Source organism: Cyprinodon tularosa, unplaced genomic scaffold, assembly GCF_016077235.1.
Source record: "Cyprinodon tularosa strain WSP-4 unplaced genomic scaffold, ASM1607723v1 ctg2, whole genome shotgun sequence".
Classification (NCBI taxonomy): Eukaryota; Metazoa; Chordata; class Actinopteri; order Cyprinodontiformes; family Cyprinodontidae; genus Cyprinodon; species Cyprinodon tularosa.
In genome coordinates this window covers 429,386-446,837 of record NW_024038733.1, presented here as the reverse complement: position 1 = coordinate 446,837, position 17,452 = coordinate 429,386, and the positions used below count along the sequence as shown (strand labels likewise).

Genomic DNA, 17,452 nt, shown 5'->3' with positions numbered 1-17,452 from the left:
GTTTTCATAAAACTGATACTTAAAAAAAGAATCATAATGCTTAAAGATGTGTTTGCTTCCAAAACAGCTTCAAAAGAAAATTTGTGCCTTTGATAAAACCAAACTAGTTCTAGAAATAACTTCTGTCATTATACAGGTCGGAGGGAGCAGGAGGACCAAAAGCGAGTCACAAAATTAAGTTGACGAGAAAGAAAAACAGAAAATGACAAAAGCCTGGCAATGAATAAATGAATCTAAGGAGCATTGTACTCTGACACGCTGCTGGTGTGTGCTGTAATCTCTGAACGGGGAGCCAAATGAAAATCATGACATTACGCACAGTCAACCCACACACCATGCTGCTGGTGAGAAGCTGGCTTCACTGTCTAATCCTGTGTGAATAGCAAATATTGCTCACACACTTTTTTCCCCTGTCCCCGGGGCATGGCTGAATGATGGTGAGATGAACATAACGAGAAAGTGACCAGCGTCTGAATGGCTTAATGCAGATCGATGAAGCCATTAGAGTTACACATCTCATGACGGAAAAGGAGAGACCAGTGACCAAGAAATAAAGGAAACTGAGGTTTTGCTCTGATGGTATATGCAACTTATCATAGCTTTACTGTAGAAACACAAACATTATCAAACTGAGTAAAATGTTGTAATTGCACAAAAAAAACAAAAAAACACTTAGGGCTTAAGAATCAGAATAAGAGATGCTAAATTGCAGGTGTATTTTTTTTTTAATATGTGCAATAAGTGGCCATGTTGTGGATAATCTACATATTGCTGCTGAAACGTTAATATGCGCAAACTGCCCTGGTTATGCCCACTAAAATGTTGAAGTTCAAAGTGGAACTTAAATAAAAGATGAGGTTTTTGCCATATAGCTGGAGGTAATAATGTTTAAAAAATATATAATACTAAATGGTCTTTATAGAACACTTTAAATAGATGGTATATCCTTAAGTACTGTGAACAGCAGTAAAATAAAAGGTGATAAAAACAAAAAAAGTTAAATATAACATTTTTTAAACTAAAACATGAGAAACTTCTTTGTTTGCAAGCCTTAAAACAGCTGAAAACAACCATCCTTTGTGCTTTGTTGAATTGAGGCAGGAAAAAAAATCTTGTCTACTGTAAGTGAACCTTCATCTCAGTTTTAAACTTTTGCATTCTCTAACCATGTTTTCTTCCAGTAATGGCCAATGGTTAGCTAATGCATCTTCCCTAGTAAAGATAAAGCTTCCCCATGAATCTGCTAAACATTTTCAGTATTTGCTTGAAGAGTTATACATAACTAGTTTTCTATCAACTTAAGTATCTTTTGCCAAAGCAGCTTAATCTTCATGTTTGTAGTGGCAAAGCATGATGTCTGGCAAAGTAGAACAGGAGTTCTTATTGCTTTTGTTCACAGAGGATGTAATTTTGAAAGTAGTTTGCCGCACTAGATGAAGAGACACCATCAAATGTTTTTTCTCTATTTTCTCCAAATGCAGCGGAATACCTGTTTCTAACATGACAAAATTTGGAATAATTCAATAAGTGTTAAACCTGTTACGAGGCTCTGTATAAATTTGACTTTTTTTTGTTTTCATGTCTTAAAAGGAGTTCAGATCCTTCTATTATTTCTGTAACTAATGGTGGGGATCTATTAAACAGCAAATTTTAACAAGTTTATAAACATGGATGATCTTGTTATCCAATAAAAAATATATTCTTGCTCTTGTTCTCCTGGTGTGTTTCTGTTCTGACATTCTCTTTATCATTATTCTCCACATTTCTTCCTCTGTCTCTCCTTCTGTTTAATTCTGTAGCTGCCATTCTGGATGACCAGTCAGTGTGTGGGCGCGGGGAGCGGCTGGCGCTGGCCTTGGCCAGGGAAAACATCAACAGTGTGATAGAGGGTCCGGTGCGAGCCCGAGTGGAAGTGGACATATATGAGCTGCAAAAAGACTCCCAGTATGACACTACTGACACTAGTGAGTGGATGCAGGTTACTTCAAAGATTACTGCTAGATCACATTTACTCCTCAGACTCCTAAATGAATGATAAAACCCATTGAAAAACATCAGGATATAGTAATTGGTACAAATAGAAATGACCAGTGTGGATGCGGGTGTGTTATGTAAGTAATGTTTATTTTTATTAACACTTGTAACTTTTAGACAAAAGAAAAGTATTTTAAATGGTTTCATTTCCTTCCAAGGCATTAAACTCTTTAAACAATGATTACAATTTTTTCTGAAAAGCAACCATTTAATGTGCACAAACCGCAAATAATGAACAGGGTGATAAAAACAGACACTTTTGTGGTATTTGGAACCAGAAGGGGCTTCTGCTTATTAGTTTACATGTCACTGGAGACCAGTAATGGGCCACTAAGGCTGCCTCATTAAAAACAGGAGACCTGTGCCCTCCAGCAACAGCTGGAACTGTGTACGGTGCAAGCCATGATGATAAACACACCATCAAACACTAAAACAGATACGCAGTAGCATAAAACAAGACTGTAGCACCTCATCAAATCTCACAGAGCAGAATCCATAGTCTACGGCAAAGACTGTAAAATAAAGCTTAACTGAACCATGAGCAAGCACAGCCTCGTTGCTCCGTTTCTGATAGGTCACTGACCTTGCTTTAAGCTGCTGGTGCAATGTTTAGAAGGTCTGAGCTCTTGTATGCCTTGCTTAAGATACAGGCATGTGCATCTCTCTGTGTCCTTGACCGATGAGCAGGAAGAGGCTGTCAGACTGGTTTGCTTAGAGCATTTTGTAGTCTCTAGATCAGGGAGCTCATCATTGTACAGCTCCAGATAACTGTGGCATGCAAGAAAATACTTAACTACTTAGGCATTTATATATGCATATACACACAACCTTTCTGCAGATACAAGCATGCACATCCTCAAATGAGCACAAAGGGAGCCTGTGCACTCACAGACACTTAGTAGATACTCACATGTACACATGGACCCTTAGTTACTGATACTGAGGACTAATTGGGATGAGCTGAAATAACAACTAGAGAAAAAAGGAGCTTCTTGGATAGCCGAATCAGACAGCTAAGAGATCAGACTCCCTTGGTGCCTTGCCTGTGGATAATTATCTGGTGAATATCTTATCAGTAAAAATAGACATATTGAAAGACGACCTTATTTAAAACACTTGATGAAAATATTTTAGATAATCAAATTCCCCTAGTTCATTCAAAATAACTCTCATAATGATCAATATTGTATCACACACTGTACATAGTGCCTTTCAAAATATCACTAACTAAAAGCAGATTATGCATCAGAAACCTCCAGTCAAGGTCCATACCTAAATCCAAAGATATCTCTGATATCCCCTTGTTTTATTCACATAAAGGCACATGTGTAGAAAGAAAGTGGTGAGACACTAGCAAAAAAAAAAAAAAAAAAAACAACAACAAAAAACCAGCACTCTCCTTTCAACATGGCGAATCTTAAACTGTTGTTCAAAGAAAAATTGGAAAAAAACAGTCAATCTCTACATATGAAAAGCTGATTGAAACACACCGAAGTGTTGCTAAAGTGTTGCTATAATGAAAAGTTATGTCATAACAAAACTATACCAGGCCATGATATAAATAGTTCCAAACTGTAATGTAGTGGTCAGGTGACTATTGGGATTGGATTTAAAGAGGTTTCACCTACTATAACTGTCAGTCAAACTGATTTTGTTCCTTCATGTCAGAAGCTGTGGTTCTCCCTGCATGTCTAGCCTTTACTCTCCGACATCATGAGGATCATCCAACTTTTTGCTGCCTTTCCCGTCTTGTCTCTGCCCCTTAATTAAAACCTTCATTCTTCTGGTCCACCTCTTTTATCAGGGTGTTACTAGGGTGTTACTAGGTTAACCTGCATGCCTCAATCCACCCACTGTAGGTTCCTGCTGCTGCAAAGGTTGTAAGGGCTGTAAATGAGCTTGGATCGAAACACTACATTACTCCACCTGCATCTAAGATCATTTGCAGCCTCAATGTTTACAAAAACCAGTTTCTCTGTTACATAAATAAAACCTTTTGTTTAACTTTAGTTAAATCAAATCTTGGCTGAGGTTATCTGGTCCGATATCATTGTGTCGTCTTACTTACATGCTGTTAAATTATGTAAGCTACAGGTAAGAAATTACGCACTCAAAAGAAGACTATAATTCAGTAAAATTATCCTCAGTAAATCCTAGTCTTTGCAGCTCAGACGAACCTCCTCTTTAGGTCAGTGACCACTGAAGTGAATAAACACTACCAGCACTTTCTGAGTTCCCCTGCCTTTCAGCATGTCCTGGCCTCTTACTACCTCATCTTCTGTGAGATTTGGACCGTCATTAAACTCATTTCTGAGACCATCATTTGGAAATGACCTCTAAACGAGCAACTAATGTTCCATTTTGTCATAAAGTTGTGCATTTAGTTGCTGAGATTCCAACAATCCATCTTTACACCAGTAAATATTTTAAGCATGTTCAGATAGATGTTCAGTTTACTGAGAATGATTAGTCTCCCTACCGGCCTGCCTGTGTCTGCTTTACTCTAACTAATACAATAGTACAGGCTTCTATTTTCTGTCTGTGGAGACAAAAGGAGTTTTAATGATTTTCTGTATTGAAGCCTATTTGAAACAGTAAAGCCATCCCCTAAATATAAATCACTGTCAGAATTTGGTTAAGAAAGAAACGTACACTGCTGCTGTTTGAGTTCAGTGCTCTTTTGAGACGGTTTGGATTCATATTTACTAAACATCAGTTTCTTATATGACTTTCTTCAGTTTCAGAAAGTCAACATACAGTATAACATTAACATAAAACTTTTAGTTTAACCCATTAAAACTTTTTTGACTATTTATATAGTGCAGATGGTGTAAAAAACAATCTCAGCTTTCTGTTTGTAAAATTAAGGACCATTTATTTTCTAAGTCACAATGTGTCTCAACTGGATGTTGGGAATAGACTCTGTTGATTTAAAATCTAATACAATCAGTTTTGCTTATGTTTTACACTATAACCATGAAACCTTCTGGGATTACTACTTTATGAGTGTAATATTACTGTCATGTAGCTCCCTCTCATTACTGGAACCGGTCCCTATGCTTAATCTACTGAGGTCAGAAAACTAGGAATAATTATGAATTTTAAATCTGTTTAAAGACAATAATAAGTATGCCTACATATGCAAATGAAAGTGTATTTATTTACAGGGTATGGTGACCGTATACTGGTTGTTGTGCAGATTTTTAGTTCTATCTTCGGTCTGAATCAGCAACCTTGATAAAAAGGTTGAAGAACAGCAACTGTCTCTATGTCAGCTGAATAAATAGCACATCCACTCCTAAGTGAAAAGGCAAATAGAAAACAGCCCAAGGGACATTGAGGGTTCATGGTAATTAAGTTCCTGGCGGTAAAGGTTCAGGGCAGGATATTGGTTGGCTAGATTATTATGCACCTTCTACCTGATTGTATATCTATTTAAATTAGTGCATTACTAGACTGGGTACAACTTAAAATGAAACAAAAACTATTGATGAAGAAGGATTTAATTTTTTCTCCTTTCCTGCTCTTACTGGGTACCTTACAGCAATACCTAAATTAAAGGAGTTGTAGATTTATCTTTAACTAGATTGGCTGTTGTCCAGCAGCACTTTTATTATCTTTAATCTTACAGCAATATTCTTATTTTAATGAAAATCAGTAATAGCAGTAAAATGTATAATCATTGGAGCAATGAATTTAATTGTCTCATGAATGCCCAACAACTGATTGGTTATCCTCTTCTTGTCCTTGGAATGTTTCTAATAAAATAAATCAGATCAGACTGAAGCAGATTTTGCTGCTTCAGAGGAATGAATGATTCATTTCAAACTGACGTGTTCGCACTTTTCACCAAACGGCTTCTGCTTGATGGTAGCTCTGCACATGCATTCTAAAACACAGAGCCAAGATATGTTCTTCTAGATCAAAAGTTTATCCCTTCCCCCCTGTTCCAGTGTGCCAGATTCTACCCAAAGGCGTCGTCTCTGTGATCGGTCCAGCCTCCAGCCCCGCTTCCGGCTCTACTGTCAGTCACATATGTGGAGAGAAAGAGGTGAGTTACATGTGCATATATGTACCAACCTCTGTCGTTTTAGTCATGTTAAAGTCTTCAGTTTTTTTACTGCTCAGAAGTACAGTACTACTATGGCTACATCATTATGTTCAGTTTTGCCTTTGTTATTAGGTTTTCTTTCAACAGTTATCATCTGTTTCCTTAAACTGTTTTTTTTCTTCAACCATTTTTTTCTTCTGTATATATACGTTTTTCCTGACCCTGCATTTTTTTTGCAGAGTAAATCATAAATCACTGTTTTCCCCTGGCCTTTCTCATGCCTTATCATCCCCTGTCCACATTATCCCTCTTCCAGATCCCTCATGTTAAAATTGGTCCAGAGGAAACTCCCCGCCTCCCATACCTGCGCTTTGCCTCAGTTACTCTGTACCCCAGCAATGAGGACCTGAGTCTGGCCATAGGTTCCATCTTACGTTCGTTCAGCTATCCCTCTGCCAGTTTGGTCTGTGCAAAGGCTGAATGTGAGTTACACACAGTCTCTTTTACCATTAAATCATATTATATGACTGTTACTGCACAACTGGGTTTGTATTTAGGTGGATGGATGTAAGTGCATAATTTTAGTCCTTGCAAATATGTTTACACTGCTTACCTTTGTGTGAATAAGGTGACTCCAGTAAGAGAATTGGCAGAATCCCAGTTTGGTCAGGTATGATTGCCTGCAGCTGGACACTAATTTCCAGAGCTGGAAAGAGTGTTATAATAATATATAGGGAAAGAAGAGTTACTATGCTGTAATTTCATCTGATATGTGCTCCAGAGGTAGGGGGTGTGTGTTTGTGTGTGTGTGTATGTGTGTGTATGTATATACACTACATACAAAATATGAACTGAGGAGCCCCTAATCATCAATTCTGTCCCTATACAGTGATCAAATATGTTAAATGCTGTGCCTAATTTTGATTTGGTGGACTGAGAGAAACAGCTTTGTGATGACCACTCCATAAAACTGACTTTGTTGTCATTGAACCACTTTGTTTTTTAGATATCCTTAGTTGTTTTGTCCACTTGGAATACCCATTAGTGCCTAAGCTTTGAATGCATGGCCAATGTCTTGGAGATGTTGCAGTAATAGTTGCCCTTAATGTTCTTTCTTTATGATACAATGTCTTTTGAGAAGTGTTTTGTTTCCCTCTACTGCAAAACACCCACACAGCGCATTATAGTTTCAGCAGACATCAGAAAATGTCTGACTGCAATAGTAAACTGTAATCTGCCTTTTGACTTGGCTTTTTCAGTGATGCTTTACAGTCCATGTAGGTCTCACTGTGGAGTGAAACCTACATGCAGCAATATTTTACTGATCCAAGGTATAAAACCAGACTTCTGGACAGTGTTCAGAAAATCATACATGATTTCTTTACATTTATATCACACAGAAGCGTTGTGTTTGTATTGTTGCCTTAAAAACACAGTGGTGTCTCCAGTTAATTTGAATGTTGTGATTTAGACTGGCTTGAGCTGACATTACATTATCATCTGACTTCACACAAATAGATGAAACACAAACTACTCCTATTATTAATGATAATGAAAGTTTGAATAAAGCAAAAAAAAGTTTCTAAAAATGTAATTACTCTCATTATTCTGGTATTTAGCAAACAGAAAAAAAATATTGTCCTACCCTCTGAACATGATTTATTTTTTGTTTCTCAATAACAAATGTCAGATAAAATGTCAATTACTGTAATATTTATTTATTTTGTCCATACTTATTAATTATCAAAATTCCCAACAACAACAACAACAAAGTTTTTTAACTATATAGATGTTAATGAATAGTATTATATACTTGACACTTCTTCTGCTTATTTTGGTGCTCATCTGTTATCAGAGTTCAGAAGGCAGCTTATTGTGCAGACTTTCTATTTATGACTCATGCTGAACCGCAGAGGGTTTTAAGGCCAAACCAGTTTGATAAATATTCATGCTTGAAATGCTTCCCAGTAATGGAGGAACTTAGTGGACATTTGATTTGACTGGCCAGACACTCAGAGAGCTTAAACATCACAGGGGATTCAGAGCTTGGTCACTGGCTGTTTTTATTTTCATTTTGAAAAAGTGCATTATTGATTTATGTTGCAGTCCCCTGCTGAGAGTCACGGGAATAAAAGGGCTTAGTTGGATGGAGGCTTTAGTATACAAACAGCTCTGTGGATACGTGACACAATAAACCACAAGGTCTTGGAAGTAGCAAAAATCTAATCCATCCACTATTTGACATTTTCTTTCAGCTTTCCAGTAAAAATTAGTTGGGGTTTAGTTGTTTTGTTGCTGTCAACTCTTCACACCAGTGAAGAAGTTAAATAAAAGTGAGAAGCACTTTTAAAAGGATAAGGTGGCCAAGGAACGCTGATAAGACTTTGGGCAACAAAAAGCTGTGGCATTAAGAAAAATTGATTCAGCCGTTGAGAAGCTTTCATTATCTCCTCGGCAGTTAGAGGCCCTCCTGCAGCTTCCAGAAAGTAACTGAATACCTTCTGGTCTCGTCATTTCATTGAACTGAGGAAGCTTTGAAACAGCATCAGACGTCCCTTTCAGTTTTGATCATCAGCTGAGTGGCCAGATAAGAGCTCTGTTTTTCATCAGCTTCTTCCTTTCCGGAAAAATTACAGACAAACGATCGCTGGGGTAGTTACCATCTAGGCGAACAAAGATGGATCTCTGTGAGAAAAAAGAAAAAGTGGTTAAGAAACAGAGGAGTGTGCATGTGTCGTGTATTCTGCCTCGAAGGTGATCTTTACAAGGTTATCGCACTCACAGACTCTGACCCACTTGGCTGCGCTATCTATCGTGGTGGAGCCGGTTGCCATGGCTGCCGAATAGGTGCTAACTGCCACTCAACAGGCTTGTTCCACAATCTGAACAACCATGTGGGTGTATGAGTTAAGCTACATGTGTGTTTTTATGTATGTTTTCCCAGTATTTGCTTTGCTTTATCTGAACCTGTCCATGCTGAGTTTAGATTTGCTTGTTTGTCCATGAGGGATTAAACATTGGTGCACTTGAATTGGATTGGGAATATGTGTGCAGTGGTTACTAGGTTCTGCGCAGGTTTGACTTCAGACAGTGTTTACCAGTTCCCCCCACTCCCCCTCCTTGTTTAATTCATTGTGTTTACACCGGTGTAGAGAAGGGTTTTCAAAGTTAAGCAGACAGGCTTGCTCTGATTTGGTGGAGGTGAGACAAATGGAAATACACACTTTGCACACATAAAGGGATAATTCAAGGAAGCTAGTCTTCATCTTTTAGTGTGTGTGCTACTGCATCTTAATGGTATCCATCTAATGGCTCCTCCCTGAGCGAGATATTTTGCTTAATGTGTGAGAATCGCAGATTTTAGGTCATTTTTCGATGTATCCTTCTCTCACTATGCATGAGTCAGAAAGTGCTATCTGAGCCTAATTCCATTATGCAGTTTTCATGAGATGGATGAGGGTTAAGGATGGCGACAGAGCACATGGAGGAGAAGGTGGCAGCATAAGAGCCAGATGAATCAAGGCCGAGAGAGCTAACTGGAGCAAAGGGCTCAGACGAGAGAGATGGAGAGGTTAGGGCTTATGTGTGTGAGATGGAAATTGGTGAAATAGGAAGAGCGGGAGAAGAGCGAGAAGCTGCTGTAAAGTGCATTGATTTTTTTTTCTTCTTCCCCCTCCTTCCTAGAACTAATTAAAGTTTTGGCCTGGTTCAGTGATTACCCCACTGCTTACAGACGCCTTCTCAACCTACGGGGCTCAGAGTAGTACCTTTCCTCTCATCCTTTCATTCCATTCTCTCTCCCTCTCTCTCTCTCTCTCTCTATCCCCACCCATCCTTCTTTTTTCCCCCAGATGCCTCGTTCCACTTATTTACATAGCTGGGGGTGCTTTACTATGAAATTACAATCAGGAAGCACCAAAGCAGACTTTGTAGTAATAGCTTACATGATGTCAAGTAAGACTTGACTGCTATTGGTTCTACTTAGTTTCAAGAGGAATTTGCTTGAAGTGGCAAAATTGTCTGAGGAAGTTTGTCAGTCACTGTCCTTCTATCTCTCCAACTTTATTTAGCAAAGTCTTTGAATTAACTTAACAGGTTACAGATACATTTACTGTTACAGCCAGAATTGGCAGGGTAAGAGTCTGATATTTCTTTATGCTTTTTACATAAACAGAATAGGACAAATATGTTCTTAATATAGGTTCAAAATTGGCAAATGATTAGATGAATGCTTCAATGAAAGTTGCACCTGTACTACATATTTACAGCTAACAATGAGCTTCTGACCAATTTCTGGGTTGATATTTTGCTGCTTAAAAAATAAGCTCTAGAGCTGAGAAGGTTGCTAGGCAAGATCAAACCTTTCGTCATAGTCTAAAGATTTTAAATAAGGCTGTGAGCAGGGGCAATAAACCTGTAGATTATAAAAGCTGTTTTGATGTATATTCAGATTCTTGGTAACATCCAATTTTGATTGTTAGACCTTTCTAGCAGATTTTTTGAAGGTGACCTTGAAGAATTTACATTAGAAGAGGTTCCCAATGTTATATTCCACCATATGTACTGCAATGCAGTGGAAAATAACCCTTAGGATGATGGTTTCCAGAAACATGACAGGTTGGACAGTTGTACACCCACTGTGCAACAGACTTTATGTGATTGCTGAACAGGCCTTACTTACAAATCGAATAAAGGCTATCCTTTACCCTGATTTAGACCTTTGAATTTAGTGTATGTGTAGATCAAGCAAAACATCCCACTCTGCAAATAATCTAGGCTTGTATACAATTATTTTTTGTAAATTGTTCAAAAAAAGATGTAAACATACTAGAAAAATTAAATCAAAAATCTTATTTCATTATAGTGTGTACTGTGATCATGCATCCCCCTTCTTATTAAAATCTTAAAATTCATTCCCATTCTTAAATGATCTTCCCCCCATACCATACCATGTGACATTTTAATACTGAATGTGTAAAATTACTTCTATATACTTACAGTAGTGGCAATAATACTGCCCTTTCCATATTTGGCTGGCCTATGGGCTTACGGGTAGCCTGAGCAAAATAAATAAAATCTAAGAAGTGTACTACCATGACTATGACGCTGATCCCAGAGGGAAATTTGTCCTCTGAATTTGTCCTTAACTATTTAGGGGTAGTGATAGCCATGCCATTTCAGGGACTGACTGCAGTTCTACTGTAAGGTGCCTTTATCAAGGTCCATGACCGACGTACCTGACATGTAACAACCATACCGTGCATATTGCTGCTATAACTAATAACTTTTTTCAGTCAGTTGAAATGAAATAATCTTATATTTTAATCCTGATTACACTATCATACAGCACTAGCACTCTGCACATTAGAAAAAATACCCGTTCCTCTCATAAAACATTTTTGAGGTTGATGAGAGATGGAAGAAATTCAGATTTCTACAAAAAGGTCTCCATTGTTATTTTTCGCTTATTTTATTATAATTCACTTGTGGTTCATAGTTCTTGACATACACTATGTTGCCAGAAATATTCACTTACCCATCTAAATTATTGGCATCAGGTTACTTCCATGGTCACAGGTGTATAAAATCAAGCACCTACATGTAGACTGTTTTAAAAATAGCATGGGTCACTCTCAGGAGCTCAGTGAATTCCAGAATTCCATGGATAAGAAAACACAGCAAGTCCATAAAGACATGGATGGTAGAGCCTGGTGTAGATGAACTTGACTGGTCTGAACTTGAGTCCTCAACTTGCTGTAACATTATAGAGCACCTTTGGGATGAATTACAGTGCAGCAGAGACAGGCCTTCTCCCTTCTGAAGGAATGGTTAAAAATTCCCATACACGCTCCTAAACTTTGAGGACAGTCTTCCTAGAAGAGTTTGGCAATATAATGCACATAGAACAAGGTCATCCTGAATTTTCTTTTGCAGCTCATCTTGGAGAGATACTCAGTAGGTAAGACAGGTCATAAGTTTGAGCCCAGCTTACTATTTTGTTTTTTTTAAAGACAGTTTCAGCTAACAGGGGTCTGCACAAAGACAACATTGTTGGAACTTGTTTTCAACAACCAAATCATCTAAATTTACTTTAAATAGTAGATGATTAGAATATGAAATATATAATCTGGATTGGTTGATCCAAGAATAAAACTATAATGTCCAAATAGCTCTGGGTATTTAGGAATGTTTTGCAAAGATACATTTTACCTGCTTTATGTGTGCATAATGTGAAATGAATCCTTAGCAGTCATTTTGATGGTTTATGTAAGTTTTTTTATGTGAATTTGAAACAACTAAACCCTTTCAATCTGGGTTTCTTTTCTAAAGGTTGTGAGTCTGAATTTCTATAAATTAATCAATTTTTTACTCCTTAATTTCTCAGTGACTAAATTACAATGTATTTCCCTGACGTAGCCAACATCGTAGCATTGTTTGCTTCTTTCTCTGAAGTTATTGGATTTTCTAGGTAGGCATTTTATGACAGGCTAATCAGTGCTGTTCTGCCAAAGCACCTTCACCATGCAGTACAGTCATACATTTAAATTTTGTCAACTATGTATACTTCAAAATAGCAGCAAAGATAATGGCTGTATGAAACAAATATGAACTGATGATGAAGGTATAATTAACTAAAGGATCAGGTGAACTTCTAACCAAGGTAATCTAAACCAGAAAGGATTATTTAGACAAGCAACCTTTTAATTCAAGAACATGCTACCTAAAGAGAAAAATGTAAACATTGTATGGTTAAAGGTTATTAAAATCTCTGTATGGCCCGTATCTATAGCAACATTTGCCCATATGTTGTCTGGCCGTGTGAGACAGTGAATGATTAGGTGTAAATATATGTTGAGCTGTGAGAGTCATCTGGAGTTGAATATTTCGCTGTAAAATAATTCTCTTTTGAGGAATTACTGGTAAAATAGAAACTGCTTAATTTAGGACAAAATCTAATCACTTGTTTTCTGGCAGATGGCCTTATTTGTGCTCGTTTATGCAATATGCTTTACATAAAGTAGGTTGTTAAACCTCCTTCTGTCTTGAAAGAACAAAAAGAACAATAGCTTATTTAACATAATAGTGAAGGAAAATTAAGTCCCAGGGAGAGATGTGCATATTACAAATGTGCTGTAGTGGCCATATTACATAGTGCTTTGCTTTCCTGGAATTTTGGGAGAAACATTTTTCATGCATTGCAGGAAGTTCCTATCCCCCTTTACTTTATACATTTTGTCACATTACAAAAAAACCTTGAGTACATTAAAGATTTGAGTGATAGCTCAATAAAAGGTGTAAATGTGAAGGGAAAGGCACACTGAAAGATAAACCTATGACCCAGTCTTTTGCGGTGTATAATGAGATTTCTTTTAAGCACTGCTGTGTGTTTAACTCTATCCCTCTTCCAATAAAGTATTAACTTGCTTCATAAAGAAAAAAAAGAGAAAGAATATATATATATATATATATATATAGATATATATATATATATATATATATATATATATATATATATATATATATATATATATATATTAGAATGAACCAAATGCAGAGACTGAAGCTGGGGTGGTTTCTTGCACATTTAATAAAAAGACATATAAAATACAAAATCAAAAGTCCAGAACTCATTGACAAGGAAAACTCAAGAACTAAAAAAGCTAGGAGACAAGAGGGAGAATTAAACCAAAAGAATGACGAGGACCGAGGAAAGAGCAACTTGAGTAAAGCGTTGTATGTATGGTAGACAGATACAAAGGCTAATAGGGGGCAGGTGTAGACAGAAATAACTAGAAGGAGCTAAGCTGAAAGGAGACTAGCACAAGGGGGGAAAAGAGAGTAACTTTAAAAATAAAACACTGCTTAAATATAACACAGAATGGAAAAGAAAACAATGATCAATAAAATACAGAATAAAACTTAAAAAGAAACTTAAACAGAAGTCCACAAAGGGCACAATCATTACAATATATATATATATATATATATATATATATATATATATATATATATATATATATATATATATATATATATATATATATATATATATATATATATATATATATATATATATATATATATATATATATATATATATATATATATATATATGTATATAAAAACAAATTCTTCCTCACCCATTGCGGGAGGTCTCCCTTTTTTCCTCCAAGGATGTGTCCTGTACCAGCCTGCAAGCTCGAGGGACCTGCGCAATATCCTTGGTTTTCCTTAAACTTCACTTTTCTGGGGAAAAAAAATCAATCAATCTATCTTTCTATCTATCTATCTATCTATCTATCTATCTATCTATCTATCTATCTATCTATCTATCTATCTATCTATCTATCTATCTATCTATCTATCTATCTATCTATCTATCTATCTATCTATCTATCTATCTATCTATCTATCTATCTATCTATCTATCTATCTATCTATCTATCTATCTATCTATCTATCTATCTATCTATCTATCTATCTGTCTATCTGTCTGTCTGTCTATATACACATATAGATAGATAGATAGATAGATAGATAGATAGATAGATAGATAGATAGATAGATAGATAGATAAATATGAAATATAAAAAGATATTTTGGATTGTGTCAAACTGGACTTGTTCTGGCCTTCTATCTACTCTTGAGTGCATGAATGATACTTGTATCACAACTTCAGCACCACACATCATTGGAATCATTACTTAGTTTTGTTTACATATATATGTGTTAGACTGGTAAATATGCTGATAAATGTTCTTCATCTTTCCTCTGCATGTATCTCAGGCCTCCTGAGATTGGAGGAACTAGTCCGCCGTTTTCTCATCTCACGGGAGACACTGTCTGTCAGAATGCTAGATGACAACCTGGACCCCACTCCCCTCCTAAAGGAGATCCGTGACGACAAAGTAGCCACCATCATCATCGACGCCAATGCTTCTGTCTCTTATCTCATCCTCAAGAAGGTCAGGTCTACAAAACATCAATATCCTCCTCAGAACCACCCACACATACTTGTATTTAAAGTTGATCTTGTACTCTTGTACCAAGCAGTTTGACTCATGGGGTTTTTGTTTATTTTTATTATGCAGTTAAAATTTTCAGTTTACTCTGATAAACAGCATGCAGCGCTTTCAATTTGTAATACAACTATTTCAAAGGTCCTCAGGCAACATCGGTGCTGTTACAGGATTAACTTCTATTTTAAACTTTTCCTCCCTGTGGAGCTGCATGTCAATCAGCTACACTCATCTGAAAGTTTTGGACAAAAGAACATTGCCTTTTTTTAATACAAAAAAGCTCTTTTTGTTGGGATGCAGTGAAGATGTTAACCCGAGTTTGCTCTGATTCATCCTAATGCCGATAGCCAGAGCAGTGAGTCACGGTTTGAATGGGATGTTTTCTCCTGGAGTGCTTGTCCGCCCTCAGCAAAATGTACTAGTGTTAGGCTGATGATGTAAAACTGTGATTAACGTATGCTTCCTCTTCTTTGGTCACATCCTCTGTACTTTGTCCTTGTTCCCTGCCTTCCCTATTAAGTACCCCCTTTTTCCACCTTACTCTTGTCATCTGTCTTCTTTTCTCTTTTCCTATTCTGTCTTTTCACATTAATACATCACCTGCTGATTCTTAATTTTTTCATCTTGTTCTTTCTCTTTGTTCTACAGGCCTCAGAGCTGGGGATGACATCAGCATTTTATAAGTACATCCTCACCACCATGGTAAGAACATGCTGATTCTTCCACCTCCTATCCTTCGTCTCATGCTTCATCATTTTCCCTTGTTCCTCCTTCCATCCATTCTGCTCCTCCTCCTCTTCTGTCTGAGCCCGAGCGAGCAGAGGTGCTAAGGCGGAGAAAGAGTTCAATAAGGGGAGGTAGGGAGAGGTGACAGAAGAGGAAAAAAAGGAAGATGAGATGAAAGATGAAAAAAAGAGAGGAAGAGATCTGAGGAGCAAACATGCTGTTCAAAGATGCGGAGGTGTAGGGGAGGAGGGCAAAGAAAGAAAAGAAAAAGGGGTCTGAGGTGAAGGTAATGACAGATGAGATGTGCTTGGTTTTTATTTTCTTCCCTCCACCACCCGCCACCTTCTTCACGCTCCTGGGCTTTTCATCTGCCTCCTTGATATACTTCCATCCCTTTTAGCATTTGAATTATTGTGTCATTTTGTCTGATTTTTATCTTTTCTTGCTTTATGCAGTTTGTACTTGATGTGTTCTTGTGCCTTGGATGCACTTGCATGCATATCACTTTGAGAAGATCCTTGAGCATTCTCCATCAAGCCTTATCCACCTCTGTCACCTTTTCCTCCTTTATCTGCAACTAACTATATTATTTTTCCTCTGAAATATCAGATGTTGTCACTCTCAAGTTTGCATTTCTTTCTTTTTGCATTCCTCTCTGCACTACGATTTTCTGTCATGCAAATATTTGATATACTGTGTCCTGACTTTAACAATCACAGACTTCAGTGTATTTTCTTGATTTTATGTGATACACCTGCACAATGTAATACGAAATTTTAAAATAGAAATAGATGGATAAAAAAAATCCTTAATGAGTCGTGTGTGCATACAGTATGTAACCATTCAACTCTCTATTCTCTGATACCCTCAAATAAGATCAAGCACAGCCATGATGTAAAGAAGTTTAAAGCCAAATTAGGTTATAAAACATTTCTGGCTTTAAACCTCTCATGAATTAAAGTTCAGTGCGTCATTTAAAAGTGGAAAGCATATTGTACCATTATAAAGTAATGAAAATCATGGCACTCCATCTATGTGCCTAGGTGAGGAAAGTAGATAATCATAAATGCAGTCATGGGGCCAATGGCTTCTTTTTAGGTGCGCAAGAGGTCCACAGCTTAGGTGGGAGAATCTGTCGACAGGGCTACTTAGGTCATGCACAATGCAAAGCTGGATTTACTGAGGCAAGAAAAAAAAAATCTGGTTTTCAAATAAAGCAAAAGGAAGTCATGCTGGCAGTTTGCCCCAAGCCATACAGTGGATGCAAATACAGAAAAGGTGCTGTGCTTAGATAAGATACTAATTGATAATTTCGGCTTACATGCAAAACTTCACATGTAGGTCAACCAATGCAGTAGTTAAACATAGCGACAGCAGATCATGCTGTAAGGATCTTTTTCTTCAACAGGGACAATGGAGATACTCAGGGATTATGAGAATAGGAATGTAACTAAACGTGTGGCAAAAAACAGCTAGTTGTTGCAAAGGACATGAGTCGAGTAGGTTTACCATCTATAATCACCCAAGACATAAAATTAGAGCCTCCAAAGCATTTTTCATATCAAAGCATACTTTTGGGTTGGAATCAATCCACCTCAGCCAAGACCCAAGTTTATTTTAT

General features: G+C 37.1%; 1 protein-coding gene across 6 annotated transcripts in view; it reads left to right on the top strand.

Moving 5' to 3' along the window:
- Nucleotides 1-17,452, top strand: part of grik5 (glutamate receptor, ionotropic, kainate 5) — a 157,605-nt gene that overhangs the window by 93,719 nt on the left and 46,434 nt on the right. For all 6 annotated transcript variants that reach the window (XM_038284387.1, XM_038284389.1, XM_038284388.1 and 3 more), the window contains exons 5-9: nucleotides 1,800-1,964; nucleotides 5,988-6,085; nucleotides 6,402-6,567; nucleotides 14,873-15,051; nucleotides 15,754-15,807. In XM_038284387.1, coding sequence (XP_038140315.1) covers nucleotides 1,800-1,964; nucleotides 5,988-6,085; nucleotides 6,402-6,567; nucleotides 14,873-15,051; nucleotides 15,754-15,807 — 662 coding nt within the window. The remainder of the gene's footprint in view (nucleotides 1-1,799; nucleotides 1,965-5,987; nucleotides 6,086-6,401; nucleotides 6,568-14,872; nucleotides 15,052-15,753; nucleotides 15,808-17,452) is intronic.